Source organism: Mauremys reevesii, linkage group 9 (genome assembly GCF_016161935.1).
Source record: "Mauremys reevesii isolate NIE-2019 linkage group 9, ASM1616193v1, whole genome shotgun sequence".
Taxonomy (NCBI): domain Eukaryota; kingdom Metazoa; phylum Chordata; order Testudines; family Geoemydidae; genus Mauremys; species Mauremys reevesii.
Genome location: NC_052631.1, coordinates 1,306,891 through 1,331,773, shown reverse-complemented (window position 1 = coordinate 1,331,773; position 24,883 = coordinate 1,306,891). Strand labels below are relative to the sequence as shown.

General features: G+C 44.7%; 1 protein-coding gene and 1 long non-coding RNA gene across 5 annotated transcripts in view; one reads left to right on the top strand and one right to left on the bottom strand.

Moving 5' to 3' along the window:
* Positions 1-17,781, bottom strand: part of ATP13A3 (ATPase 13A3) — a 95,914-nt gene extending 78,133 nt beyond the window's left edge. For 2 of the 4 annotated variants that reach the window (XM_039487264.1, XM_039487265.1), the window contains exons 1-3: positions 17,685-17,758; positions 16,462-16,516; positions 12,002-12,045 (exon numbers count right to left, since the gene is read on the bottom strand). In XM_039487264.1, coding sequence (XP_039343198.1) covers positions 12,002-12,045; positions 16,462-16,488 — 71 coding nt within the window. In that variant the 5' untranslated portion in view covers positions 16,489-16,516; positions 17,685-17,758. Of the gene's footprint in view, positions 1-12,001; positions 12,046-16,461; positions 16,517-17,684 lie in introns of all 4 variants that reach the window. The other 2 variants (XM_039487267.1, XM_039487266.1) reach the window with 2 other exon arrangements.
* On the top strand, positions 82-24,828 carry LOC120371493. The gene is made up of 3 exons (XR_005584399.1): positions 82-119; positions 14,370-14,436; positions 24,702-24,828. It is a non-coding gene; the product is annotated as an uncharacterized LOC120371493 (long non-coding RNA).
* The last annotated feature ends 55 nt before the right edge of the window (positions 24,829-24,883 follow it).

Genomic DNA, 24,883 nt, shown 5'->3' with positions numbered 1-24,883 from the left:
TCTTGGAATATCTGTGAAATTCTAGAAGACTGGAAGGGGCTAATGTCGTCACAATATTCTAAAAGGGCAAATAGGATGACCCAGGAACTACAGGCCAGTTAGCTTGACATCAAGCCAAGGTAAATTATAAAAGATTATATAGGATTAAATTAATAAAGAATTAAAGGATAGGAATATAATTAATGCCAGTCAACATGGTTTTATGGAAAACAGGTCATGTCAAGCCAACCTGAAAAACCTTGAAAGAGGGGTCACAGTGAACAAACAGTACCTGAGCTCCCAGTACGAGGTGGCAAAAAAGGCTAGTGTGAGTGTTGGATGTATAAACAGAGCAGTAGTAAGTAGGAATAGGGAGATGATTTCGCCTGTGTATGCATTGGTGAGACCGATACTAGAATGCTGTGTACGGTTCTAGTGTCCACATTTTAAAGAGAGTGCTAAAAAATTAGAGAGGGGGATAAGAAGAGCAACAAAAACGATGCAAGGGCTGGAGAAAATGTCTTACAGTGAGAGACTTAAAGAACTCAATCAGATTAGTTTATCAAAAAGAAGACAAAGAGGTGGCATGATTTACAGTGTCTAAGTACCTTCATGGGGAGAAAATACAATGGTACTGAAGAGTTCTTTAATCTAGTAGAGAAAAGCATAACAAAAACCAATGGCTGGAAGCTGAAGCCAGACAAATTCAAACCAGAAATAAGGCATAATAAGTTTTTAACTGCAAGGTTGATTAGCCACTGAGTGGTAGATTTCTCCATCTCTGCCTTTCTGGAAGATCTGAATTAGCCAAACACAAGTTACTGTGCTCAATACACGGGTAACGGGGTGAAATGTAATGGCCTGTGATATACAGTGAGTCCTCGAACTTACGATGCCCGACTTATGTCGGACGCCATTTACGACGCTTTTCAATTGACTGCCCATTTCGCCCCCACGACACTGGCTTTGCATTTACGTTTGATTTGCATAAAGTTCACTTGAAATCACCTCCTGGTTGCCTTATACTGGTATGGAGTGGGAAGGGGTTGCATCTGATTGGCTTCGAGGGTAGCTTGTTGCCGGGTAGAGTGGCCGCTTGTTGTTGATTGGCTGAGCTCAGGGCCGGGAGCCAATCAGGAAGCTTGAACAGTTATTGGCTGAGACTCAGCATGTGTGCAGTTCTCCTTGGCTTTCTGAGCCTGTGCTGCCGGCATTCTGAGCAGCATGTGTGAGTTTGTGTGTTTATCTGAATGATGTTTACAAAATACAGTGTACAGTAAAAACACTGATGTTGCAACATTAGTCATCTATAATTCATTTAGTACAAAAATCTGGGTTATTGTAGTGAAAATAGTGCATCAAGCCTTGGTTCAGAAACCAATCCCCCCTTCATACCATTGATTCCTATGGGAAAATCTGTTTCGACTTGCAACATTTCAACTTACAACGCAATTCTGAGGAACAAATTGTGTTGTAAATCCGAGGACTCCCGGCACAGAATGTCAGACTAAATGATCTTCTAGCCCTAAACTCTAAGAATTTTTGAACCTATGAGATACTGAGAAGTTCTCATGCCCATTCATCTCAGAGCCAATAACATACCATATGTAACAGTGATGCTTTTAATTATTGTACAAAATAATCTACTAGGAAATGAATTGCAGATGAGGAGTTAATTTCTGCTTGCCACGGACCTAGTCCGGATTCACACCAATGATCCAGTGGTGAAAAGCCTCCTTCCTAGATGTCAAAACAAGCTCACAGTACCAGTTGAACATCAGCCTATGCTTTAATTCCCTATAGCCATACCACCCCATTTGCAAGTCAAGCTAAAACTACCTAGTATTTTAGCAAGACGAGGTGGGTGAGGTAATATCTTTTATTGGACTACGGTCTGTTGGTGAGACAAACTTTTGAGATACATAGAGCTCTTCCTCAGGTCCAGGAAAGGTACGGAGACTGTCACAGCTAAATACAAGATGGAACAGACAACTTAGCATAAGTAATTAGCACGTATTCTAAGGGACCATTCAAGGTGACAGTATTTTAGCACCTATTTGTATCTACATGTTTCCATTGGAATGTATACATAAACTCACATTAAAAGCTATTTCTCTTATTTAAATATTGGTGCTCTTATGTGAAAGACAGCAATTAGACAAGGTGAGTGAGGCAATATCTTTTATTGGACCAACTTCTGTTGGTGAGAGACAAGCTTTGGAGTTCACACAGTTCTTCCGGCCAGAAGAGCTCTGTGTAAGCTCAAAAGCTAGTCTCTCTCACCAACAGAAGTTAGTCCAATAAAAGATATTCCCTCAGCCACCTTGTCTCTAATATTCTGGGGCCAACGTGGTTACAACAACACTGCATACAAGAGAGGAACTGTCTTTTTGAAAGAGGGCTCCCCAATATTTAGAAAGGCTGTTAATTTTCTAGCTTTAAAATTGTTAAAGTTACCCTATAAAAAAAGGAAAATTGCAGACAACCTACTGTAAAAGGATTTTAAAGAACACATCACTATATAATATACTAAGTGTTGTATTTCCAAGGGAATGTTTAATTTAAAATTATCTTGATAAAACAAAATTTTTGGACCAACTAGTTGCAGATCAACAATAGTGTCACAGCCACACAAGGGCATTATTAAAAAATAATCTAAAAAGAATTCCTAGTTTCCAGAGAGAAGGGAATACTACAAAATCACACACACACATATATCCCCTACCCCTATAACTTTCCACAGGCTAGGGCAGGTGACATTTCCAAAGTAAATGCCAAGTAAACAAACACTGTTATATGGTCTATGTCATCAGTATTAAGAATGAAGATTTACATCCCTCTTAATATCAACCAGGAGAGCCTTTCCAGAAAAAATGAGAAGTTGGCTGTCCTTACCTCTTTTTCTGAAACAAAGACAAATATCTATTTACATAATACATTCTGAAAATTCCAACAACTATGCTATGAGACAAGGACCACTTGTAATGAATGTCACCAGTTGCCTTGAATAAGCTGTGCTCACAACTGTATCCACTGTTGAGGCAACAAGAAGTTTAAGATCATAACCCTTCAGGGAGATTTTTATCTCTACGTGTACTACTGACTCTCAGTATACTATTATTTGGTAATCTATGCACACAGTAATCACAAGGTCTAACTCAAGTCTTTGAGTCAATCTTTATGAGTCAATCTTACAAATCATTTCCAAGAATGTACATTATTTTTGTTTTTAAGAAGTGAAGAGAAAGAAAGCCATCTATGCCCTCTAGTGGGCACACACACCGTACACTGAAAATATCCCAGGTGGCAGCTAGTTACCGGACCAGGGCGAGGTGTTCAGCAAGTGGACACCAGCAACCACTTTCTCCCTGGGGGCAGCTTCACCAGCTTCGCTGACTGGTGGTTCATCCACAGGGCCCAACTCAACTGTTTTCCCCTCAACGGAGCCATCCACCATGGCAACTGGGACAAGCACTGCAGGAAGTGTGGCTACACAAACAAGACCCTGCCCCACATCCTGTGTGGATGCAAACAGCACTTTGGAGCCTAGTGGCACCGCCACAATACCATCCAGAACCGGCTGGTGAAAGTCATCCCGCCATCACTGCGGAAGATCACCCTCGACTCGGCCATCCCCGGGACAGACAGCAGACTGCGACCCGGCAGCGTAGTGACAGACGCAGAAAAGAAGAAAGTCCTCATGGCAGACGTCACGGTGCCATTTGAAAACAGATCACCGGCCTTCCATGAGGCCCGAGCACAGAAGGTGTTGAAGTACACCCTGCTGGCTGAGACCCTGAGAGCCCAGGGCTATGAGATCCAGAGACACGCCCTGATCGTGGGAGCCCTGGGCTCGTGGGACCCCCACAAAGAGCTGGTTCTGAGAGCGTGTGGAGTCAGTTGACGCTACACCCAGCTTATGAGACAGCTCATGGTGTCCAACACCATCAGGTGGTCCAGAGACACTTATACGGAACACATCACAGGACACCGTCAATACCACATTGAGTAATTGAGACCGCCGACCAGGGAAATAACCCACTTCCTTCCCTGACAAACCAAGGGACGCACCCCACCCATGTACCTATCCGCTCCACCGATACTGACTTGGACTCCTTATACATTCCATGGGTGGCGTACCCAGGCCCACTGATCCACTGACACTTTAAAAACTCTTGCACCCCAGCCTGGGTCTATGCCGGTTATGTGATATGTATGTATCTCTTCATCCTTGCAACCGATACCTGTAACCCCCCATAACTCAAACCTGACCCCAGATGTACAGTGCCTTCCCTCTTAACTTGTGTCTATTTAATTTTAAACATTAACAAAAAAATTTAAATCAAATACTAAGAAAGTAATCACATAAGAACATTGGGTCACTGGCAGCAATCATTAGAATACAAACACCTGCCAGTGATCTCTTAATCTGTACTATGGAACCAATCTTGTTTGTTGTGATGAGCAGGCAAACAACCTTAGAGTACATCTGTACTGGAGTAAAAGACTCCTGGCCAAGCAGGCTGGAGTCAGCTGATTCAGACTTACAGGGCTCAGGCTCACAGGGCTAAAAATTGCTGTGTAGACATTTGGGCTCCGGCTGGAGCCTGAGCTCTGAATCCCTGTGAGGGGGGAGGGTCTGAGAGCCTGGGCTCCAGCACAAGCCCAAATGTCAACACAGCAATTTAACAGTCCCACAGCCTGAGCTGCACAAGCCAGTCAGCTGACCCAGGACAGCCGCCGGTGTTTAACTGCTGTACACACATACCCTATAAGGTAAACCAAAGACATTGCTAAAAACAAAACTGGTTTGTAAGTTTCTAAAGTACATTGGCACGGTTTACAAAATTAATTAGGATGGTATTCCAATAAGATTTTAGACAAAACTAGCACATCCATGAGATCTTGAGATAAGTGAACCATAGACACCCTGATTTCTCTGCCAAAGTAAAGAACCATCACAAGTACCAAATGCAATGGTCTGAAAGAACTGGTCCATTGTAACACCTATTTTGTAAACTGACATGTATCAACAAATTTATTGTTTGGAATGCGGAGTTTTGTTTTTGTTATACAAATCCAAATCTAAAAACAGTAATGATGCTACAATACTACATTTTTAGACCTACTCATCTGATCCCACAAGTGAACAGATAAACTAATAATTGTAATCAGCTGGAATGGTATTGATAAAAATAAATGAACTGACTTGTTAGACTTATACAAGGAGTGTATTCAAAGTCCGGAGCAATTTAGATAATAAATTAAGTAACCCAATGATGGACCTCCTTCTGTCTCTCTGAAGACTGCAGATGTTGCCATGGATCACGCACGCTGTAGGGTCCAGCACATCTAATGCTGCCAGCAATGACGTACAGGCCACTAATTACCGGTCAGTTATAAGGAAGCCTAATGGGCACAACTAATCCAAATGTCTCAAATTAGTTCTGTGTGCTAGGCTACAGCCAATAGTCTTACTGAAGTCCCACAAAAGGCATTTCTAGACCATACTAAAGGTTCAATCTGCTATCCCAAACTATGTGCCAAAAGACTGTAGGGAATCTGTCAGCTCTAAAGGAACACTCTCAACTTAATTTATACCTGAGCTGGTACATGTCAGACTCATCATCCATTAGAATCATAGAATATTAGGATTGGAAGGGACCTCAGGAGGTCATCTAGTCCAACCCCCTGTTCAAAGCAGGACCAATCCCCAGATTTTTACCCCAGTTCCCCCAAATGGCCCCCTCAAGGATTGAACTCACAACCCTGGGTTTAGCAGGCCAATGCTCAAACCACCAAGCTATCCCTCCCCCCTGCAAACAAATATCACATTAGACATATATGAATTTATGCTTAAATCTCATTCTTTAAATATGGTACCTGGAGTGCTGATAAAATAAAAAAATATATAATTAGAATCATCACTTAGTAGAATTCAGCAGTAAGCGAACAGCACTTATGAATTCATATGATTTAGCTTTTTTATATCAATGAAAGGCATCAAAGCAACTGTCACTAGCAGCTATCTGGCCTTATTGATAACTTAAGAGCCCTTGGCTTTGCCTTATGAAGTTTAATTTCCCAAAGCGGTCAATTAGATCTTGGTAATATCCTCATTGGTGGATTATTGCTCTAGGATACTGTGTAAGCTTTAATAACGTGAATAATTACAGCCATTTATTGTGCAGTCTGTTTTATATCTGTGTATTGTGTTCCGGCCACATGCATCCCTGCAACTACATTAGTCCACACTAACTCAAAACACAATCATCTTAATACACTTTAAAGTGGATTATAGAACATGTATTAACTGGCCAGTTAATACACTTTCAACTTCTGCATCATGTGGACACAGCTCAACTGAGTGTGAACTAACTAAAATGAATTAACAAGCAGCCTTGGCCAGGAGGGAAGTGTGGAAGATATAGTCTCCTGATTCTAAAACCTGTGCAAGTAGTCCAAGAGCAGAAGAAATACAAGCAGTATAGTTCAACTGTCTGTGTATGGTCTCATTTCTCTCATGTGATTGGTTTATGCTGTGGACACAGAGGATTTTGGATACTGCACAATTCTCTCTACTCATCTCCAGACAAGGGCTAACATTAGTGCCCTCTTTTGCCTCTCTCATCTGCTACTGGGACAGGTGATGGCTTCTGCTGGCTCTGGAAGGGATTTTTGGGTCTCAGGTCTCACAAGAGTGGGGTCTCAATGACTCTGTGGGTTGGAATGGTTAGCTGATGAAATTCCATAAGGTATATTTACCTGCATTTCTTGTTTAAGTTTTATAAATAAAGTTAATTTTAGTTTTAGTTATCCAGCAGAGAGAAAGTATATGATTAGCTGCACGTCCTGAGCAATGAATTTTGTTACTCACCTTCTCGTAACTGTTGTTTTTCGAGATGTGTTGTTCACAGCCATTCCAATCAGGTGCGAGCGCACCGCGCGCACGACAGATGGAAGATTTTTGCCTAGCAGTATCCATAGGGTCAGCCTGGGCACCCCCTGGAGTCACGCCTTTCATGGTGTCCAATTAGGGCCTTGCCACCCCTACCCCCCCTTCAGTTCCTTCTTCCCAGCTACTCCAACAGAGGGGTAGGAGGGAGGGTATTGGAATGGACATGAACAACACATCTCGAAGAACAACAGTTACGAGAAGGTGAGTAACCATTTTTTCTTCTTTGAGTGTTTGTTCATGTCAAATCCAATCAGGTGACTCACAAGTCCAAGTTCAGGAGGCAGGGTCAGAGCTGTCCACTGATTGGAGCACTGCTTTACCACATCGTCTCTGGCCTGCTGGGTGATTGCATAGTGCGCAGTGAAAGTGGGGGTTGAGGGAGGAAGGGAGACCCCGTAATGAAAACCTAGAGAAACCACTAACACTACTACTACTACTAACTAAGAAACTAACTATATACAACTGAAAGTGGGACACTGATAAAGGGGCTTGCAGTTGGTGCACATAACAAAATTCATGCGATGGGAGGTGGGGCTGAGGGGTTTGATGTGTGGGAGGGGGTTCAGGGCTGGGACAGTGGGTTGGGGTGCATGGGGGTGCAGGCTCTGGGGTAGGGCCAAGGATGAGGGGTTCAGGGCTGGGACAGAGGGTTGGGGTGCAGTTGAGAGTGAGGGCTCTGGGGTGGGGCTACGGATGAGGGGTTTGGGTGCAGGAGGGGGCAAGGGTTTGGGGTGCAGGCGGGCTCCAGCTGCGGGTGTGGGCTGGGGTGAGGGGTTTGGGGTGCAGGCTGGCCCGGGGCTATGGCGGGGAGAGAGGACTCCCCTCAGCTCTCTCTCCCCATAGCAGCCATGAGGATAGAACCAAGGATTAACATCAACTGATCCTTATTCTCAGATATGTAGGTTACTTAACAAAGGAAGTAGCTTTTCCTCAATGAAACTCCATTTTTATCTTACTGTACAACAACCTGAAACAGGAAACGCTTTAGCATACAATTTTAAACATTCAAACACAATTATCTAGGAAAGACTATTAGGTAACTAGCTATAAAATCAACAGGTTTTAGTTTTGTTTTGTTTGGTTGGGGTTTGTTGGGGATTTTTTTTTGGGGGGGGGGGGGGATTTAAACTTTAAGATCTACCACGTCAACTGCATATACAGATTCATCTCAAGGACAAGTTGTAATAGGCACCCTATGTATTTGTAGTAAAAGACAGTTACCACCCCAAAAAGCTCACAGTCTAAGGCCCTGATCCTCCAAATAGTTAGGCCTGGTCTATGCTTAAAAATTAGATCAACCTAGCTATGTCACTCAGCACTGTGAAAATTATTGAGCCTTGAGTGCTGTAGTTAGGTTGACCTAGCAACCAGAGTAGACACGGCTAGGTTGATGAAAGAATTCTTCCATCTAACTATCACCTCTCAGAGTGATGGTTTAACTACATCAACGGAAAAACCCCTTCCATCAATGTAGAAAGCATCTATACTACAGCACAACAACGGCACAGCTGCAGCTCCATACCAGTGTCACTTAGCAACTGTAGCGTAGGTATGCCTGAACATACACATTTAATTTACTGGGTGTAATTCAAGTGCTTGCATGATTGTGGCCTCAGAGACTGCATTAAAGAGTGCAGCGTGTACTTAAGCAGTAGCTACATAATGTGTGTTTTGGGGTGGGATAGTGGAAAGAAATCCAAGCTAATCATGGGAATGAAAGTAATTTAGAAAATTCTTCCTGAATCTTTTAATTTCAGGAAAATTGCTTTTGCTTTAAGAAGTGCCTCCCTCAGTATATTGAGGAATGTCTTTTTTCTACTTTTCTCTAGCATAAAGAAAGTCAAAGCAGATTGAAATTCAGTAAGGAAAGTTTTAGAACATTTCCCCTGGGTTTTCTTTAAATCTGATAAGGCACAAGTTGTTGAATTCAGCGCTTCTAGAGGTAATAGCTTATGTCTACTTCCTAAAACTAACTTTAGCCAAGCAAAAGTGTAAAATCTAACTCCTTTTTGTATTTGACAAAGAGGCAGCATTATGAGGATCTGAAGTCCTCCAGAAAAGGAAGGATGGTCCAGTGGTTAGGTCGCTAGCCTGGAACTTGCATTGTCCCATTTCAGCTCCTGGCTTTACCATGGACTTCCTATGTGTCCTTGGGCAAATAACTTAAGTCCAGATATTTGAAGATATTTAAGTGCCTAAATACATTGGGCCTTAGTGTCTTTGTGCCTCAGTTCCCCATCTATAAAATGGGAATAATAGCATTTTTCTAGTCCATAGGGATGTTGGGTGGATAAATACATTAAAAGATTCTGAGGCACTCAGATACTACAATACGGGGCCATACAAGAACCTCAGAAAGTCAAAGGCCTAGCAACATCACTGCACAAAAGACAGGTATAATAAATTACTATTCCACTTGAAAAAATCTGTAACTCACCTTCCAGACTAATGTTCTAAAACAATTCATTTATTCATTGTTGAGATAGGCATTGGAAAAGCCAAAAAGCCAAAAATATTTAGTAATCAGTGAAATAGAAGAGACCAGAAATGGATGAGAAGTGTAAGAGTTAGAAACATTTAGTATGGAAGTAGAGTGGAAGAAAGAGTGTAAATGGAAAGTTGCATTTCCCATAAACAAACAATTTCCAGAACAGCAGAAGCTAGAACACTGATGACTGGACAGGAAAATGAACAATTCAACACCTTTGGCTTTTTCAACACTGGTTCATACTTCAAACACTATAATTTCTACTACTTCTAGTGCCAGATGGGAGTGAAGACTTCTTGAAGTTGGTACAACAGGTGTATCGACAACCATTTATTAAATTGGACCATGATCTCAGAGCTTAAGCAAGGTCAGCCCAGCTAAGTACTGAGAGAGAAGACCTGCAAGGAAAATCAGTTTCTACAACAAATTGTGTTGATGACTTGACTTGATCTTTGGCCAGGAACTCTCTTTTGTTCTGTTTGTACAGTTATGATAATACAAATAATAAGAACAATGCATGATTCTTCTCTGAACCAGTACTGAACTGGTGCCCAAGCCAGGTGACTGGGGGAACTGTCTTCTTAGAGGTGCTTTCTATAAGAAGAAAAAGTAAGGTCCAGATCCTGTGGAATTTTTCACAGGATTAGAAATGCTAACCCAAATATGCTAACCAAATTCCTATTTTGGTAATTACATTCTGCCTTCCTAAAATTTCCCCTGCAATTGCTATTGAATATTAAAAAACCAAGGCAAAATGTATTCCAAACTTCACTGTTTAAACATACTAGCATCAGGTCGGATCTGAAAAATAACCAGACCCTCTGGGGCTCCCGTGAGTCATCTCTGTTCACCTCCTCCTGCCTGGGGGGCCAGCACAGGGGCAGCTGTATGCCCCACTCCTGCCAACTACCACCCACGTTGGTGCGCGTTTTGTGTGCTGCAGAGCGAGCATGCCAATGAGTCACTACAATTCTCACTCCACAGCACACACAGCTCAGCAAAGCAGCAGTATCCGGCAGAAGCAGGGCATGCAGCCACTGCCATAACAACTCCAAGGGCAAGAGGTGACCAGAGATGGATCACAGGCACAGGGAGCAGGAAGCCCCCACCAATCCAAGCCCCAAGGATGAGGTGGCAGTAGCGCTGACAAAGGTTTGGGTCCTATGGGTTCTAAAAATACTAGACACTCTTGGGTCAGCTTCTGGGTTGGGCTATAAAATTAGGCCTGAGCAGATCACTAAACCAGACTGCTTTTGTCATTTCTCGCTCCACCATTCCTATGTTTGTGCATTATCTAGCTAGACTGTTTAGTTCTTTGAGGCAAGAGTCTGTGCCTTATTACCTATTGTTAAAGCACCTCACATATAGTTGGCAGTATACAAGTAACAGGACGCAGCATGGGCAGGAGACACGCACTGGACTGACAGAAGACCTTGGTTCTTCTCTCAGCTCTACCACTTGCTGTGCGACCCTGAGCAAGTCATTTAACCTCTCTGTGCCTCAGCTTTCCCATCTAACACAGGTATAACAATGCTTAACCACTTCTGTGAAGTGCTCAGTAGTGTTATTAGTACAGCATTTTTCACTTGCCGCCCTAAACTGCTGGGTGGCATTGACATGTGCTATTAAATAGACACAGAGTTCCTCCCAGATGACTACACTGAGGACTTGTCTAAAACACTACAATAGCACAGCTGCACCGCTGCAGTGCTTCAGTGTAGCCGCTACCTGTGCCAACAGGAGAGATTCTCCATCAGCGTAAGTAATCCACCTCGAGAGGCAGTAGCTAGGTCAACGAAAGAGTTCTTCTGTCAACCTAGCGCCATCTACACCGGGACTTCGGTTGGCTTAACGTCACTGCTCTGGGGTGTGCATTTTTCACACCCCTGACCATCATAGTTAAACCAACCTAATTTTCTAGTGTAGACCAGGCCTGACACTGTACAAAATGCTGGACATCTATCATACACAAGCAAGCCACCTTAACAATCAAAAGGAATCAGGGGGAAAGGGAGAGATGATCCTAGCTGATTACAGAATTACCAGCAGAAAACGAGAAGTTAAACCAGATATTGTTAAGTTCACAAGTGAAATCCCTCTCTTTGGCTCCTGAAGGATATGTCTACACTAGACTTCAAAAAAAAAAAAAAAAAAAAAAAAAAACCTCTCAAGTGGACGGATTGCCAATTAACTCACAGCAGTAAACACACAGTGAAAGCTACCCTCAAAAGTGCCCAAACATTTATTCCTTTCTACAGACGTTTGTGCATTATGTTAGGGCTCAGCCTAGGTAAAAAAGTCAAGTGCACATAAACCCAAAGTGAAGAAAAGAGTAAAGATCCACAGATTCAGAACAGCAGAAGCATAAGTACTTGCAACTTACAGTATCTAACTCTTCAAGAAGTTAAAAAAAAGTAAAACAGACGTGGCCATCTGTTTTTCACAAGTTAAAAAGTAATCTCATCATCAACCCTAGGAGGACAATGTTTTACAAAAGTCAACTTTATTCTAAAAGGTAATTGAAGAAAAGCAGCAATGCTTTCAAATGTAGTTGCTCACAAAAAAGCATGGCTAACCTGTCTGAAAAGTCAGTGCGGACTAGATTCAGCTTCTGAGTCCCCTGCAATAAAAAGGGGGGGGATTAAAACAATAGTTGAAATTTAGTTTCAGTTGCACTGGCAAACCAAGAAAGTTGAGATTAAACACTACACCACTCTAACAATACAAAGTGATAAATGTCTTCACAGCTGGTTTTTCTAGAACTACGCAACAACTGAACCAGACTTCTCAGCATTCAAAATATAATATTTTGAATATAATATAATAAACCACAAGGAAAAACAATTAAAACATTAGACTTGAATAACTATGATCAGATGGTCTGAAGCTATAATCACTAAGCATGGAACTTATTATTAGGAGTAGCAATGTTGTTAAAAACCCAGCACAGTGGATTTTTTCAGGGGATGTTATTGCTTTTTCCATTTTTGGTACTTCTGTGACATTCTGAAGTAATTACATGACAATATATTGGAAATCTTTTTATTTTAAATTGAAACAAAAATTAGAACCTAATTATTAAAAACTAACTAGTCTAAGAACTTAAAAGGGAAGTGATAACAACATCAAGGTTTGCTTATCAGGAAACCAAAGATTTAGGCTATGGCTACTTAGCGCTCGCCGCAAAGCGCTGCCGCGCGCGCGCTAGCGCTTGAAGCGCGCCAGTCAGCGCCCAGCGCGAGCGCGCCTCCCAGCTCTCCCCGTCTGTCCTCACTCCCCCCCTGTGGACAGCGCTGGGAGCGGGGAGCTGGCCCAGCGCTGGGGCTTGATTACACTGGGGGCTTTGGGCCAGCGCACAGCGCGCAGAGTGTGTTTTCACACCCTGCTGCAGCGCTGCAAATTTGTAAGTGTAGCCAAGCCCTTAGAACTGTCTAGATAGAAGCCTAGAGGGGAAGAGGGAATGGATGGAGTAATTACCAATGACAAAGGCATACCTAGTGGGTTAACCCACTATCACTGAATGTTCATGTGGAGAGTGGGGGATGCAGTAGGTAAAGCTGTAACTTGTGAGGGGCCTTGACTTTCTAGAATTCGGGAACTTCTGGAAGTTGGACAGGGTATCTGATAATATGGTTCTGTGCAATGCTACCTAGCTCATCTTGTTTTTCAGTTTTCACAATGCTGAATTCACTTGGTGGTTGTTTCTGACTATAAAGGTAGTAAATGTGAAAGTTGATCAATCATGCAAATTTGTGATTGGTGATTACCAAACATCAGTACAGAGAAGGAAGGGAAAAAAGCAAATTAGTGGATTGAAGGAGTTAAATTAGAAGACTCTTCAGTTGCTAAAGATACTATCCAAGAATTCAGAGTAAGATCTGCCATTTGTTCTGAAAAATAAAATGGAAAAGATAAGAGAACTATTCAGATACAAACATCCTAAGCTTCTGATGTATGGGCGTTTAGCACAGTTTAATGCAGAATGCAGTGGCATGCCTGCCCAGTGGCCATCCACAGAGAGAGTACGCAGAGCACTCCGTGAGTACACTAGCTTCCAATTAGTTTTCTGATGGAGTTTAGATTGTTAATTTAGACCCATAAAGCCCTAAATGGTTTGGAACCTAGCTAATGAAGTGTCTCTCTCTGCCTTGTGATATACTGCAACAACTCCAAATAGCAGAGGTTGGTGGCTGGGTCCTTGAAGGGTTCTCAATGCTTGAACATGATCTCCTTCGTGGTCTGATAAAATGGTGATTTATTGACCTTCGGAAGATGCTGCAGGGCTCATGTCAAGCTCATTCCCAGGCCTTTGCTAAGGAGATGGGTTGAGGGATAGAGGGTGGATGTTTGAGAGAGGTTATTTTGCTGCGTTGTTGCTAACGGGGTTTAGTCTGTTGAGATTAAAGTGGTTATAGTTTGGAATTATCATCCATGATTATATACTTCAGTTACATAAATACTAGGAGCCAGTTGGGATAGATGCTTTTAAATAAATTTGAAAACATATAAGAAAACAATGAAAGGTCTAAATACAACTGGAAAACTTGAACATCAAGTGAGTTTTTAAGTTCTTAAACTCAGCTGAACCATATCCTATCAAAACTGACACAGATATGAAGGTTCCTTACAGGGAATACATTTCTTGCAAAACTTATCAACAACTAATGGTTGCATAGGTATAAATTGCAGTTTTACTGAACAGTAAGAACGTACCTGATGTCATAAGGAAGTCACAGTATTGCCTCAGTTATACATAAAGGTGAAGTTTAATCAAGGAGCAAAATTCAAGGGATTTGTTAATGAGAATACTCGCTACCCTACAACAGAGTTAGCCAGACACTAATTCAGGTTATATCTGGGGTTAAGAGTGCAGTCACTTAATTAATATATGTAATTCAATTAATGATACTGGAGAAATTGAAAACATTTTACATTTATTAACAGCTGTGTCAAGCTGCTGAAAGACCAAGGTGTTACTGAAGCCTGCATTCTTCAAATCCAGGTTTCTCAGGTAGCTATTTCATACTTTTGATTGAATTTGATGATTCCTGAAAAGCACTTCACAGGAGCACTATCAGAGCAGTTTTCCTCAGGGTTTTGCTGCTGAATACCACCTCCAGTTCTGATTTTATTAGACCTCAGAAACCATGGTCAAGCTTCTTCAGCAGTCCTTGGATGGGGAAAATTCAGGAGGTTGCAGGAAGTGGTGTTCTTCCCTCTGAAATAGTGTCTGTACCTGATGTTAGGGGTACTGGGTGATTGGAAGTGCCAGATTTGCAGTGAGTGCTTTTGGAATGAGATGTAAAAGCAAAGTCTTGACCCCTGTGGTCACTAAAACAGTGACAGTATGCAAGAGTATAAGCAACTAGAGCCCTGGCTAAATCTCACTTTAGCTAATTACATTCTGCCTACCTACAATTCCCAGGAAGTTTCAAATGGTCATAGTTTTCTTCACTGCCTGTCTTAAATTGTGGTGAGGTGTTACTGTGAACTGTTCTCAAAGACATGTTTCACCGCAGAAGTGGCAGCATTTCAGTGACAAGTGGAATGTATAGAATGCAGAAGTTATAAATTGGTTTGTGATCCTTCAGGATGAGAGAGGCTATGTAAGCATTTCAGGTTTTGTCTACACACAAAAATTGTACTAAATTTGAATAAATCTGTTTAGAAACGTGTTTAATTAAATCAGTGTAGCCCTCAAGTACCCTCTTAAATTGATATAGGAACACTTTATATTAACATAGCGTCAGTCACTCATGTAAAGTACACTTAGGCTATGTCTACACTACACAGCTTTTAGAGACATGGCTGTCGCTAAAAGTCATGCAGTGTAGGCTGCTATTTTGTCGACTCTCCTGCTGACAAAAAACTTCCACCCCCAATGAGCAGCATTTGCATTGTCAGCAGGAGCGGCCTAACTTGTCATGGCAAAACTTTTGTCTTTCGGGGGACGGTTAACGCCTCTGAAAGACAAAAGTTTTGTTGCTCAATTGCCAATGTAGACATAAGAATGCTCACACAAGGGAAATGCACCAAGTTAACTAAATCTTTTCTGTACAACTTTTATGTACAGAAAAGACCACATTTCAGGCTGGATAAAAATCTATTTTTTTTAAACAATAAAAAAATCAGATCTTTTTAGTTAAATTGGATTTTTTTTATTTTGTCATTTAAATTATAAGGTTTTTTTTAAAAAACTGTTTAAAATGAAATCCAAATTTAATACAAAATGTGTTAAGGCCTAAATGTCTTATAATTTAGTTGTAAATGTGAAACATGTTTGGATAAGAGAAGTTTATGTATCCAAGACAGTTAAGGTTGTTTTGTTAATAAAAATAAATTTTATATGCTATTTAATGTGTTTAATTAAATTCCAGTTAACATATTTTAATGGTTTTATAAACCAATGAGAATGCACCTTTCTTTAGAAAATAACTGAAGTCTAAATAGCAAAGTTGATTTAAAACAGATTATTTAAATTAAGACTTTCCATTTAATAATTTAAATCATTCTAGAGATTAAGAGGCTAGGACTTTTCAGCTTGGAAAAGAGGAGACTAAGGTGGGATATGACAGAGGTCTATAAAATCATGAGTGGTATGGAGAAAGTAAATAAGGAAAAGTTATTTACTTGTTCCCATAATATAAGAACTAGGAGCCACCAAATGAAATTAATGGGCAGCAGGTTTAAAACAAATAAAAGGAAGCTCTTCTTCACGCAGCGCACAGTCAACCTGTGGAACTCCTTACCTGAGGAGGTTGTGAAGGCTAGGACTATAACAGGGTTTAAAAGAGAACTGGATAAATTCATGGAGGTTAAGTCCATTAATGGCTATTAGCCGGGCTGGGTAAGGAATGGTGTCCCTAGCCTCTGTTTGTCAGAGAGTGGAGATGGATGGCAGGAGAGAGATCACTTGATCATTGCCTGTTAGGTCCACTCCCTCTGGGGCACCTGCCACTGGCCACTGTCAGTAGACAGATACTGGGCTAGATGGACATTTGGTCTGACCCGGTACGGCCATTCTTATGTACCCTACCTTATTCCACAGGTTCCATGAAAGCATTCCTATTGGCTGAAGGTAATTTTTACACCTCAGTAAAAGACAAACGTGCTTGGTATTTAACTAAAATTTAAATTCAGTTATATTCCAAAGGTAAGTAGATCTAACACAGTCTGTAGCTCAGCTCTTCTTGTTCCTTGTCGCTTTGACTAGGACTTGTTATAGGCCAATTCTGTGAAATCCTCCCATTTGAGTGGAAAAATGCAAGGAGACATGCAAATACATAGGGTTCCACGATCCTTCACCAGAACTGAAACCCGAAAGGCTCCTATGTCTGAGGCTGTGTCTACCTGCCGCTTTCAGCGCTAAAACTTTGTCATTCAGAGGTGTGAAAAACACACATCCCTGAGCTAGAAAAGTTTTAGGGCTGAAAAGCGCCAATCTAGAGAGCGCGTTATCGCCGGGGGCCGCACCTGTTCCACCCCTTGTTCAGGGCAGGACAAGAGTTCTCCCTGGGCGATGCAGCACGACTGCCTTGCCCGCAGCACGGCGCTGCCAGGGCCGTGCTGTAAGGTGGGCAGTGCAGACATACCCGAAGTGCTGTACAATACTTTGAACTGTACCTACAATTCAGAGTCAGGGAGGGGCAGGGCCAGCAGGGAACAAGCAAACTCAGGGAGGATAGTAGGAGAGGGGGCCTCCTAAAGCAAATATAAGATTGAAAGACAACAGAAAAGTGGGGCAGAAACGTGCTGAGAATTTTTTTTCTTCAAAAATTGGAAAATAGGTTTGGGCCCTTCAAGGTGCAGGAATTCGGGCGCTCCCTCCCGTGCCGCTGGGAGGAGACCGGTGCCAGACCTGCGGCTGGGCAGGTCCCGGACCCAGGGCAGAGCTGTCCGGCTCACCGCGAGAGGCACCGGCCGGGCTGGCCATGGCGGCGGGCCAGGCCCGAGGCAGAGGCTCAGGGCCATGGCCAGGGATGCAGCACGCGCCGGCGGAAGCTACCCTGGGACGGGGCGGAGCGGCCGGGCCGCCCCCCCGCCCGGGAGCCGCGTGACCAGAGGTCCCGATGTGGGGGGTTCTTGTGGAGGCTCCTATCACCCCCCCCCCCATCGCACTCGCTGGGGGTCCCCACCCGGCGCGGAGTCGGGGCCCGGCCCGGCCGCAGCTCCGGGCACGTGGCAGGCCCGGCCCGGCCCGGCGCGGGCTCTCCCCGCCGCCCACGTGCGCCCCGGCCCGGCCCGGCCCCGCAGACTCACCCGGCGGCGCGGCGCCCCCTAGCTCAGCCCCATGGCGCCGGCGGCGTGAGCGGGGCCGGCTCCGCGCTCCTGTGCGGCGGGCGGGCGGGGAACCGCTTCCAACCGGCTCCGCGCGCCGGGGGCAGGCAGGATGTGACGTCACCCGTCAGGTGCCGAACCCCCGCAGGGCTTCGAGTGCCGGCACGCGGCTGTGGGGTCGGGCCGTACCGGGGTTGGGATTGGGGAGGGGCCGCACGGGGGTCTGGGATTGGGAGGGGCCGTCGGGGCCGTACCGGGGTTGGGATTGGGGAGGGGTCTGGGATTGGGAGGGGTCGTGGGGGCAGCACAGGGGTCTGGGATTGGGGAGGGGCCGCACGGGGGTCTGGTATTGGGGAGGGGTCGGGGCAGCACGGGGTCTGGGATTGGGGAGGGGCCGCCGGGGCCGCACGGGGGGTCTGGGATTGGGGAGGGGTCGTGGGGGCAGCACGGGGGGGTCTGGGATTGGGGAGGGGCCGCACGGGGGGGTCTGGGATTGGGGAGGGGCCGGGGCAGCACGGGGTCTGGGATTGGAGGGGCCGCCGGGCCGCACGGGGTCTGGGATTGGGGAGGGCCGCTGGGGCCGCACGGGGTCTGGGATTGGGAGGGGTCGGGGGCAGCACGGGGTCTGGGATTGGGAGGGCCGCCGGGCCGCACGGGGTCTGGGATTGGGGAGGGTCGTGGGGCAGCACGGGGGTCTGGGATTGGGGAGGGCCGCACGGGGTCTGGAGATTGGGAGGGGTTGCTCAGGAAGTGTGGCTGTAGGGTGCTGAGAGGCGGTTGTTCCTGGTGGGAGCAGCAAAGAATCCTGTGGCACCTTATAGACTAACAGACGTTTTGAAGCATGAGCTTTCGTGGGTGAATACCCACTTCGTCGGATGCAAGTAGTGGAAATTTCCAGGGGCAGGTATAAATATGCAGGCAAGAAGCAAGCTAGATATAACGAGGTTCCTGGTGGGAGAGGGACACCTATTGTTAGGGGAGGAGGAGTATTTTGGGCAGTGTCAGGGGACTCTGTACATTCTTGCCATTCCCAGCGTGGGGTTATCCTAAGCTGGGGTGGGCAAACTTTTTGGCCTGAGGGCCCCATCTGAATAAGGAAATTGCATGCAGGGCCATGACTGTAGGGCTGAGGCAGAGGGTTGGGGTGCAGGAGGGAGTGTGGTGTGCAGGAAAGGGTTCATGACAAGGGGTTGGGGCGCAGGAGGAGTGTGGGGTATATGAGGGGTCTCAGGGCAGGGGGTTAGGGTGCAGGCTCCAGCCTGACGCTGCTTACCTGGAGCGGCTCATACCAGGGCTAAGACAGGCTCCCTGCCTGCCCTAGCCCTGTGCCGCTCCTGGAAGCGGCCAGCACCACGTCCCTGCGGCCTCAGGGAGGAAGAGACCGGGACAGAGGGCTCCATGCACTGCCCTCACCTGCAGGTACCTCCCCTGAAGCTGCCATTGGCCACGGTTCCCCGTTCCCAGCCAATGGGAGCTGTAGGTGGCGGTGCCTGCTGATGAGAGCAGTGCGCAGAGCCCTCTACCCCCTGCCCCCCCCCCACGGGGGCTGCAGGGACGTGGTGCTGGCCGCTTCTGCGAGCAGCGCTGGGCCTGCAGCGCCACAGGGGTGGCAATTGCCCGCGGGCCGTAGTTTGCCCACCCCTATCCTAAGCCAATTCACTGGTAGTTATTGGCATGCCAAGTTATGCAATTGGGGGGTGAAAGACAGCTTTCTTATGTCTTTGTCAGAGGGGGTCCTCTGTCCGATACAGAGAACACAGTAGTTGTAGGTTAGATGAGTTAAAACAATTTCCCAGACTCTGGTCCTCAAGGCTGTAGCTGGTGGGCTGCAGAAAGCTGACAGGTCCGGTGGTGCTGACTCCCTCCTTGTTTCCAGCTGCTAAATTCCATTGATAGAAGCTAAAAGTACACTAAATACCTTCCTAATTTTGTTCTTCCATATGAGTAACTGTTGCAGTTGACACAGCATGTGATTGTGAAAGGGAGAGGAGGTTGTCCATGGAAAATCTCCCTATTAAGATGAGATCCACCCTTGTGAAAATGGCAGAGTTAGCCATTTGTAGTGGCTCAGCAGGGGTACCCATGTGTAAAATTGGTTCAATAGAAACCCTGAAAGGGCTGTGTCCAACATCAAGATTGTGTGAGAAATCCAAGTCCCACAGCTAAACATAGGAGAAACGACTGTCCCAAATGCAGATCACTAGGCCTTCTATTCATCATAATTCAGAAAGAGTTTAAAGTCCATGCATTCAGCACCCACAAACTGTAAGATATGCCTGGTATGTTTGTGTTATTTTACTAAGATATAAATACAGACCCAAAAAAGTGCCCCCATTCAGCTGCTTTACCCTCAGCATCTCTGGATCTTCTTGCCTGCTGCCCCTCTTCATGGAATGCCCCAACTCCAGGCCAAATTGCTATCCTCTCCTCATTCAGTTCCCTCCTAAGGGCACTTCTTCCACTGTGACCTACAGAGATGAGTCACTGCTATAAACTGTAAAAGCATTTTTCCTTGTTATCTTCCTAACTAAATGTCTTAATGCATCTTGTCTGCTTATTAGATTGTATGCACCATGAGTAAGGCTACGTTTTAGTGACGGGTATTTTTAGTAAAAGTCATGGACAGGTCACAGGCGGTAAACAGAAATTCACAGCCTGTGATCTGTCCATGACTTTTACTATATACCTCTAACTAAAACTGAGGCCGCGGGTGCTCTGGAGGGGGCAGTCCGGGGTGCCGCAGGTGCTGGGGTATGGTGGCCTGGGACCCCCACTGGTGCTGGGGGAGAGGGTTAGTGGGGCTGGCAGGCTCCCTACCCAGCTGTGGCTGGCATGTCCCTGCAGCTCCTGGGGATGGGGTGGCCAGGGGGGCTCTGTGCTGCTCTCGCCACAAGGGCTGGCTCCACAGTTCCCATTGGCCAGGAACCACAGCCAGTTGGAGCTGTGGGGGCGGCATCTGCAGGGGCGGGCGGCACACAGAGCCCCCTGGCCCCGCCATGGAGCTGCAGGGATATGCCAGTGGGAGCTGGGGAGCTCCTTCCCCTCTACCCCCCCCCCCCCCAAGGTAAGCACTGCCCCGCACCCTTATTCCAGCCCTCCCTCCCTGCTGGCCCTTGAACCAGCACTGGCCACTGCAGAAGTCACGGAATCTATGACTTCCATGACAGACACGCAGCCTTAACCATGAGGCATCTGTATCATGGGTCTTGCCCAGCACCAAGAACGTTGTCAATAGTGAATACATGACTCCAGCGAAGGAAAGCTAGATGGAAGCATACATATTTGAAGTTGTTAAATACACAAGTATATATTCTAACCAAAGCATGTACTGTACTTCCCATAACTGACTCTGCACTACCCTGTTAAGCCTATAATAACTGGTTGCAAAATTAAAGTCTTAACTATAAATATGGCTTTGTGTCCACCCCCAAACTGGTTAACACTGAATAAAGTGTTTCTCCCCTGTTAGCGCCTAGGACAATACATAGTTGTCTTCCTGTAACCAGCTTGACACAAATTATTTTGCAGTGTAGAGAGGATCTGCTACCTGGGCCTGTGTAACCACTTTAGCCTGATAGGAACAGCTTGATAGGTGTTGATTTATAACCGTGGTGAGTGGACCCAACAGCTGTCTTGGGGAAAAGCTGCACTGTGAATAACACTCAGTTGTGTTTGTTGCAACAGATTCAGATAAGAATGTCAAACTAGTTACAGAAATGCAGGTATAGTGTACACAAGGTGTTCCTAGGCACAGATCCTTTTTGAAGTCCTTAGTAAGTTAAGCCTGTCTGTATTTGGGATTCATCAATGCAACCCATATTAAATGGATGAAAAATTGGGTAACTGATGGATCTCAAAAAATAATTGTAAATAGGATGTTGGCCTCCAGTGGGGGTGGGGTCTCAGAGGGATCTGTTCTTGGCCCAGTGCTATTCAATATCTTTATCAATGATTTGGAAGAAAGTATGAAGTCATTTCTGGTAAAATTTGGAGATGACACAAAAACGGGTTAAGACAGTTAAGAGGGGACTTGATCATGATCTACCAATACCTACACTGAGGTGCTCATTAGTAGCAACATATCCATGGCCTTTTGCTATATTGCTCCTATTGCTGTTAGGAGGAGCATCGACAATTCACAGTATGGAAAGTGTTCCTGGGGAAACATTGCTTGTAAGTGGCAGTTGCTCTTACAACGTATTGCTGCAAACAAGCATCTACTGTAGTAGAAGACTCTTTAGCAGAAAAAAGCATAAGATCAAATGGCTGGAAGCTGAAGCTAGATAAATTCAGATTGGATATAAGGTACATGTTTTTAACTGAAGGCTATTAACCATTGGTACAACTTACCCAAGATTGTAGTGGATTCTCCATCACTTGAAGTCTTTAAATCAAGACTGCATCTCTTTCTAAAAGATAGACTATAGCTTGAAAAGAAGTCATGGGCTTGATGAACATAACGGTCTCAGCAGGGATTGAGTGGTCTGTAAAAATAACTATTTATAAAGTTATCATTGATATTAAAATGAAGTTCTCTCCAACCATTTCCTGTTGGTGAAGATATAGTGAAGAGAATTACTTTTAGACATCATTCTTCATTGAAATTCCTTTAGTCTTTTACAAATAAAAAGCTAATTGGTCTTCATATTTTTCTATCCATAGCAAGTTCTAATACATATCTTACCCACATCAGAAGATTTCCTTTATACTATTATTTTTCTATCCTCTGGCAAATTTGAATTCATTTATTGCTTCACAAATTCCATTACCGTGCATACATTTATTCATTCAAAATTTAACTTGCAGCCAAGTGCAAATGACATGTTCCCTCCACCCTTCTCTTTAAGTTGCTGCTTGGCCTCTTTCCAGCTCTTCAGAAGAGAGGGGGTAGAGATGCTCTCTTGCAATGTATTAGTAATTTTCTAAGAAAGGGGCATGTTAGAAAACTTAATTATGATGAGTTGAAATTAATCAAATTGTTTTGTTGAAGTCTTTTACGTAAAAACATAACAATGGACATACTGGGTCAGACCAATGGTCCATCTAGCCCAGTATCCTGTCTTCCACCAGTGTCAATGCCAGGTGCTTCAGAGGGAGTGAACAGAACAGGGCAATTATTGAGTGATCCATCTCTTGTCACCCATTCCCAGCTTCTGGCAAACAGGCTAGGGACATCCAGAGCATGAGGCATCCCATACCAAATGGTCTAAGAGCCATTGATGGACCTATCCTCCATGAACTTATCTAATTATCTTTTGAACCCAGTTATACTTTTGGCTTTCACAACATCCCGTGGCAACAAGTTCTGCAGGTTATGCATTGTGTGAAGAAGTACTTCCTTTTGTTTATTTTAAACCTGATGGCTATTAATTTCATTGGGTGACCCTAGTTCTTGTCAAGTATCAGAGGGGTAGCTGTGTTTGCTGCTTTTACAGATCCAGACTAAGAGTCCTGTGGCACCTTATAGACTACCAGACGTATTGGAGCATGAGCTTTCATGGTTGAATACCCACTTTGTCGGCATGCATCCAACGAAGTGGGTATTCACCCACAAAAGCTCATGCTCCAATACATCTGGTAGTCTATAAGGTGCCACAGGACTCTTTGCTCCTAGTTCTTGTGTTATGCAAAGGGGTAAACAACACTTCCTCATTCATTTTCTCAACACCATTCATGATTTTATAGACCTCAATCATACCCCCCCCCCCATTAGTCAACTCTTTTCTCTCCTCATATGGAAGCTGTTCCATATCTTTAACCATTTTTGTTGCCCTTCTCTGTACCTTTTCCAATTCTAATTAAAGTCTTTCTGGAGATGGGGTGACCAGAACTGCATGCAGTGTTCAAGGTGTGGGTGTACCATGGATTTATATGGTGGCATTTTGATATTTACATTTTGGCTATCCCTAACATTCTGTTAGCTTTTTGTCTGGTGCTGCTGTGACAAAGTTCCTCCTCTACCTTGGTGGGTCCTGCGCTTATTGGCAGATTTGCTCACCTCAGTGATCTTCCCCACAGTCTGGGTCAGCTCCTCCTGTGTCTGATCAGGAGTTGGGAGGAACCCGCGCCCACCCTCTACTCCAGGTTCCAGCCCAGGGCCCTGTGGATTGCAGCTGTCTATAGTGCCTCCTGTAACAGCTGCATGACAGCTACACCTCCCTGGGCTACTTCCCCATGGCCTCCTCCCAACACCTTCTTTATCCTCACCACAGGATCTTCCTCTTGGTGTCTGATAACACTTGTACTCCTTAGTCCTCCAGCAGCACACCCTCTCCTGCTCCCGCTCAGCTCCTTGTGCCTCTTGCTCCCAGCTCCTCTCACACACACTTCCTCTCCTCTGGCTCCCCCTCACCTGACTGGAGTGAGCTCCTTTTTAAACCCAGGTGCCCTGATTAGCCTGCCTTGATTGGCTGCAGGTGATCTAATCAGCCTGGCTGCCTTAATTGGTTCTAGCAGGTTCCTGATTACTCTAGTGCAGCCCCTGCTCTGGTCACTCAGGGAACAGAAAACTATGCATCCAGTGACCAGTATATTTCCCCTCTACCAGACTCCTGTACCACACTGGTTTGGGTCTATCACACTGAGTAGTTGTTTTCAGAGAACTACCCACAATGACTCCAAGATCTCTTTCTTGAGTGGTAACAGCTAATTTAGATTCCATCATTTTGTATGTATAGTTAGGATTATGTTTTCCAATGTGCATTACTTTGCATTCATTAACATTGAATTTCATCTGCCATTTTGTTGCCTAGTCACCCAGGTTTGTGAGATCCCTTTGTAACTCCTTGCAGTCTCCTTTGCACTTAACTATCCTGAGTAATTTTGTAACATCTGCAAATTTTGGCATCTCACTGTTTACCCCTTTTTCCAGATCATTTAAGAATATGTTGAACCACACTGGTCCCAATACAGATCCCTGGGGGACACCACTATTTACCTCTCTCCACTCTGAAAACTGACCATTTATTTCTGTGGTTTGTTTCCTATCTTTTAAACCAGTTACTGATCCATGAGAGGACCTTCCCTATTATCCCGTGACTTCTTTTAAAGTATAAGGTATTTGATCAGCTCAGTATGGCAGGAACAAGGAAGAAAGCCAGTGGCAACAGTAAGAGGAAAACTAACCGTGTAGCTCAGCCGTATGATTCAGTCCATATTTCAGCTGCTCAGCATGGGACTCG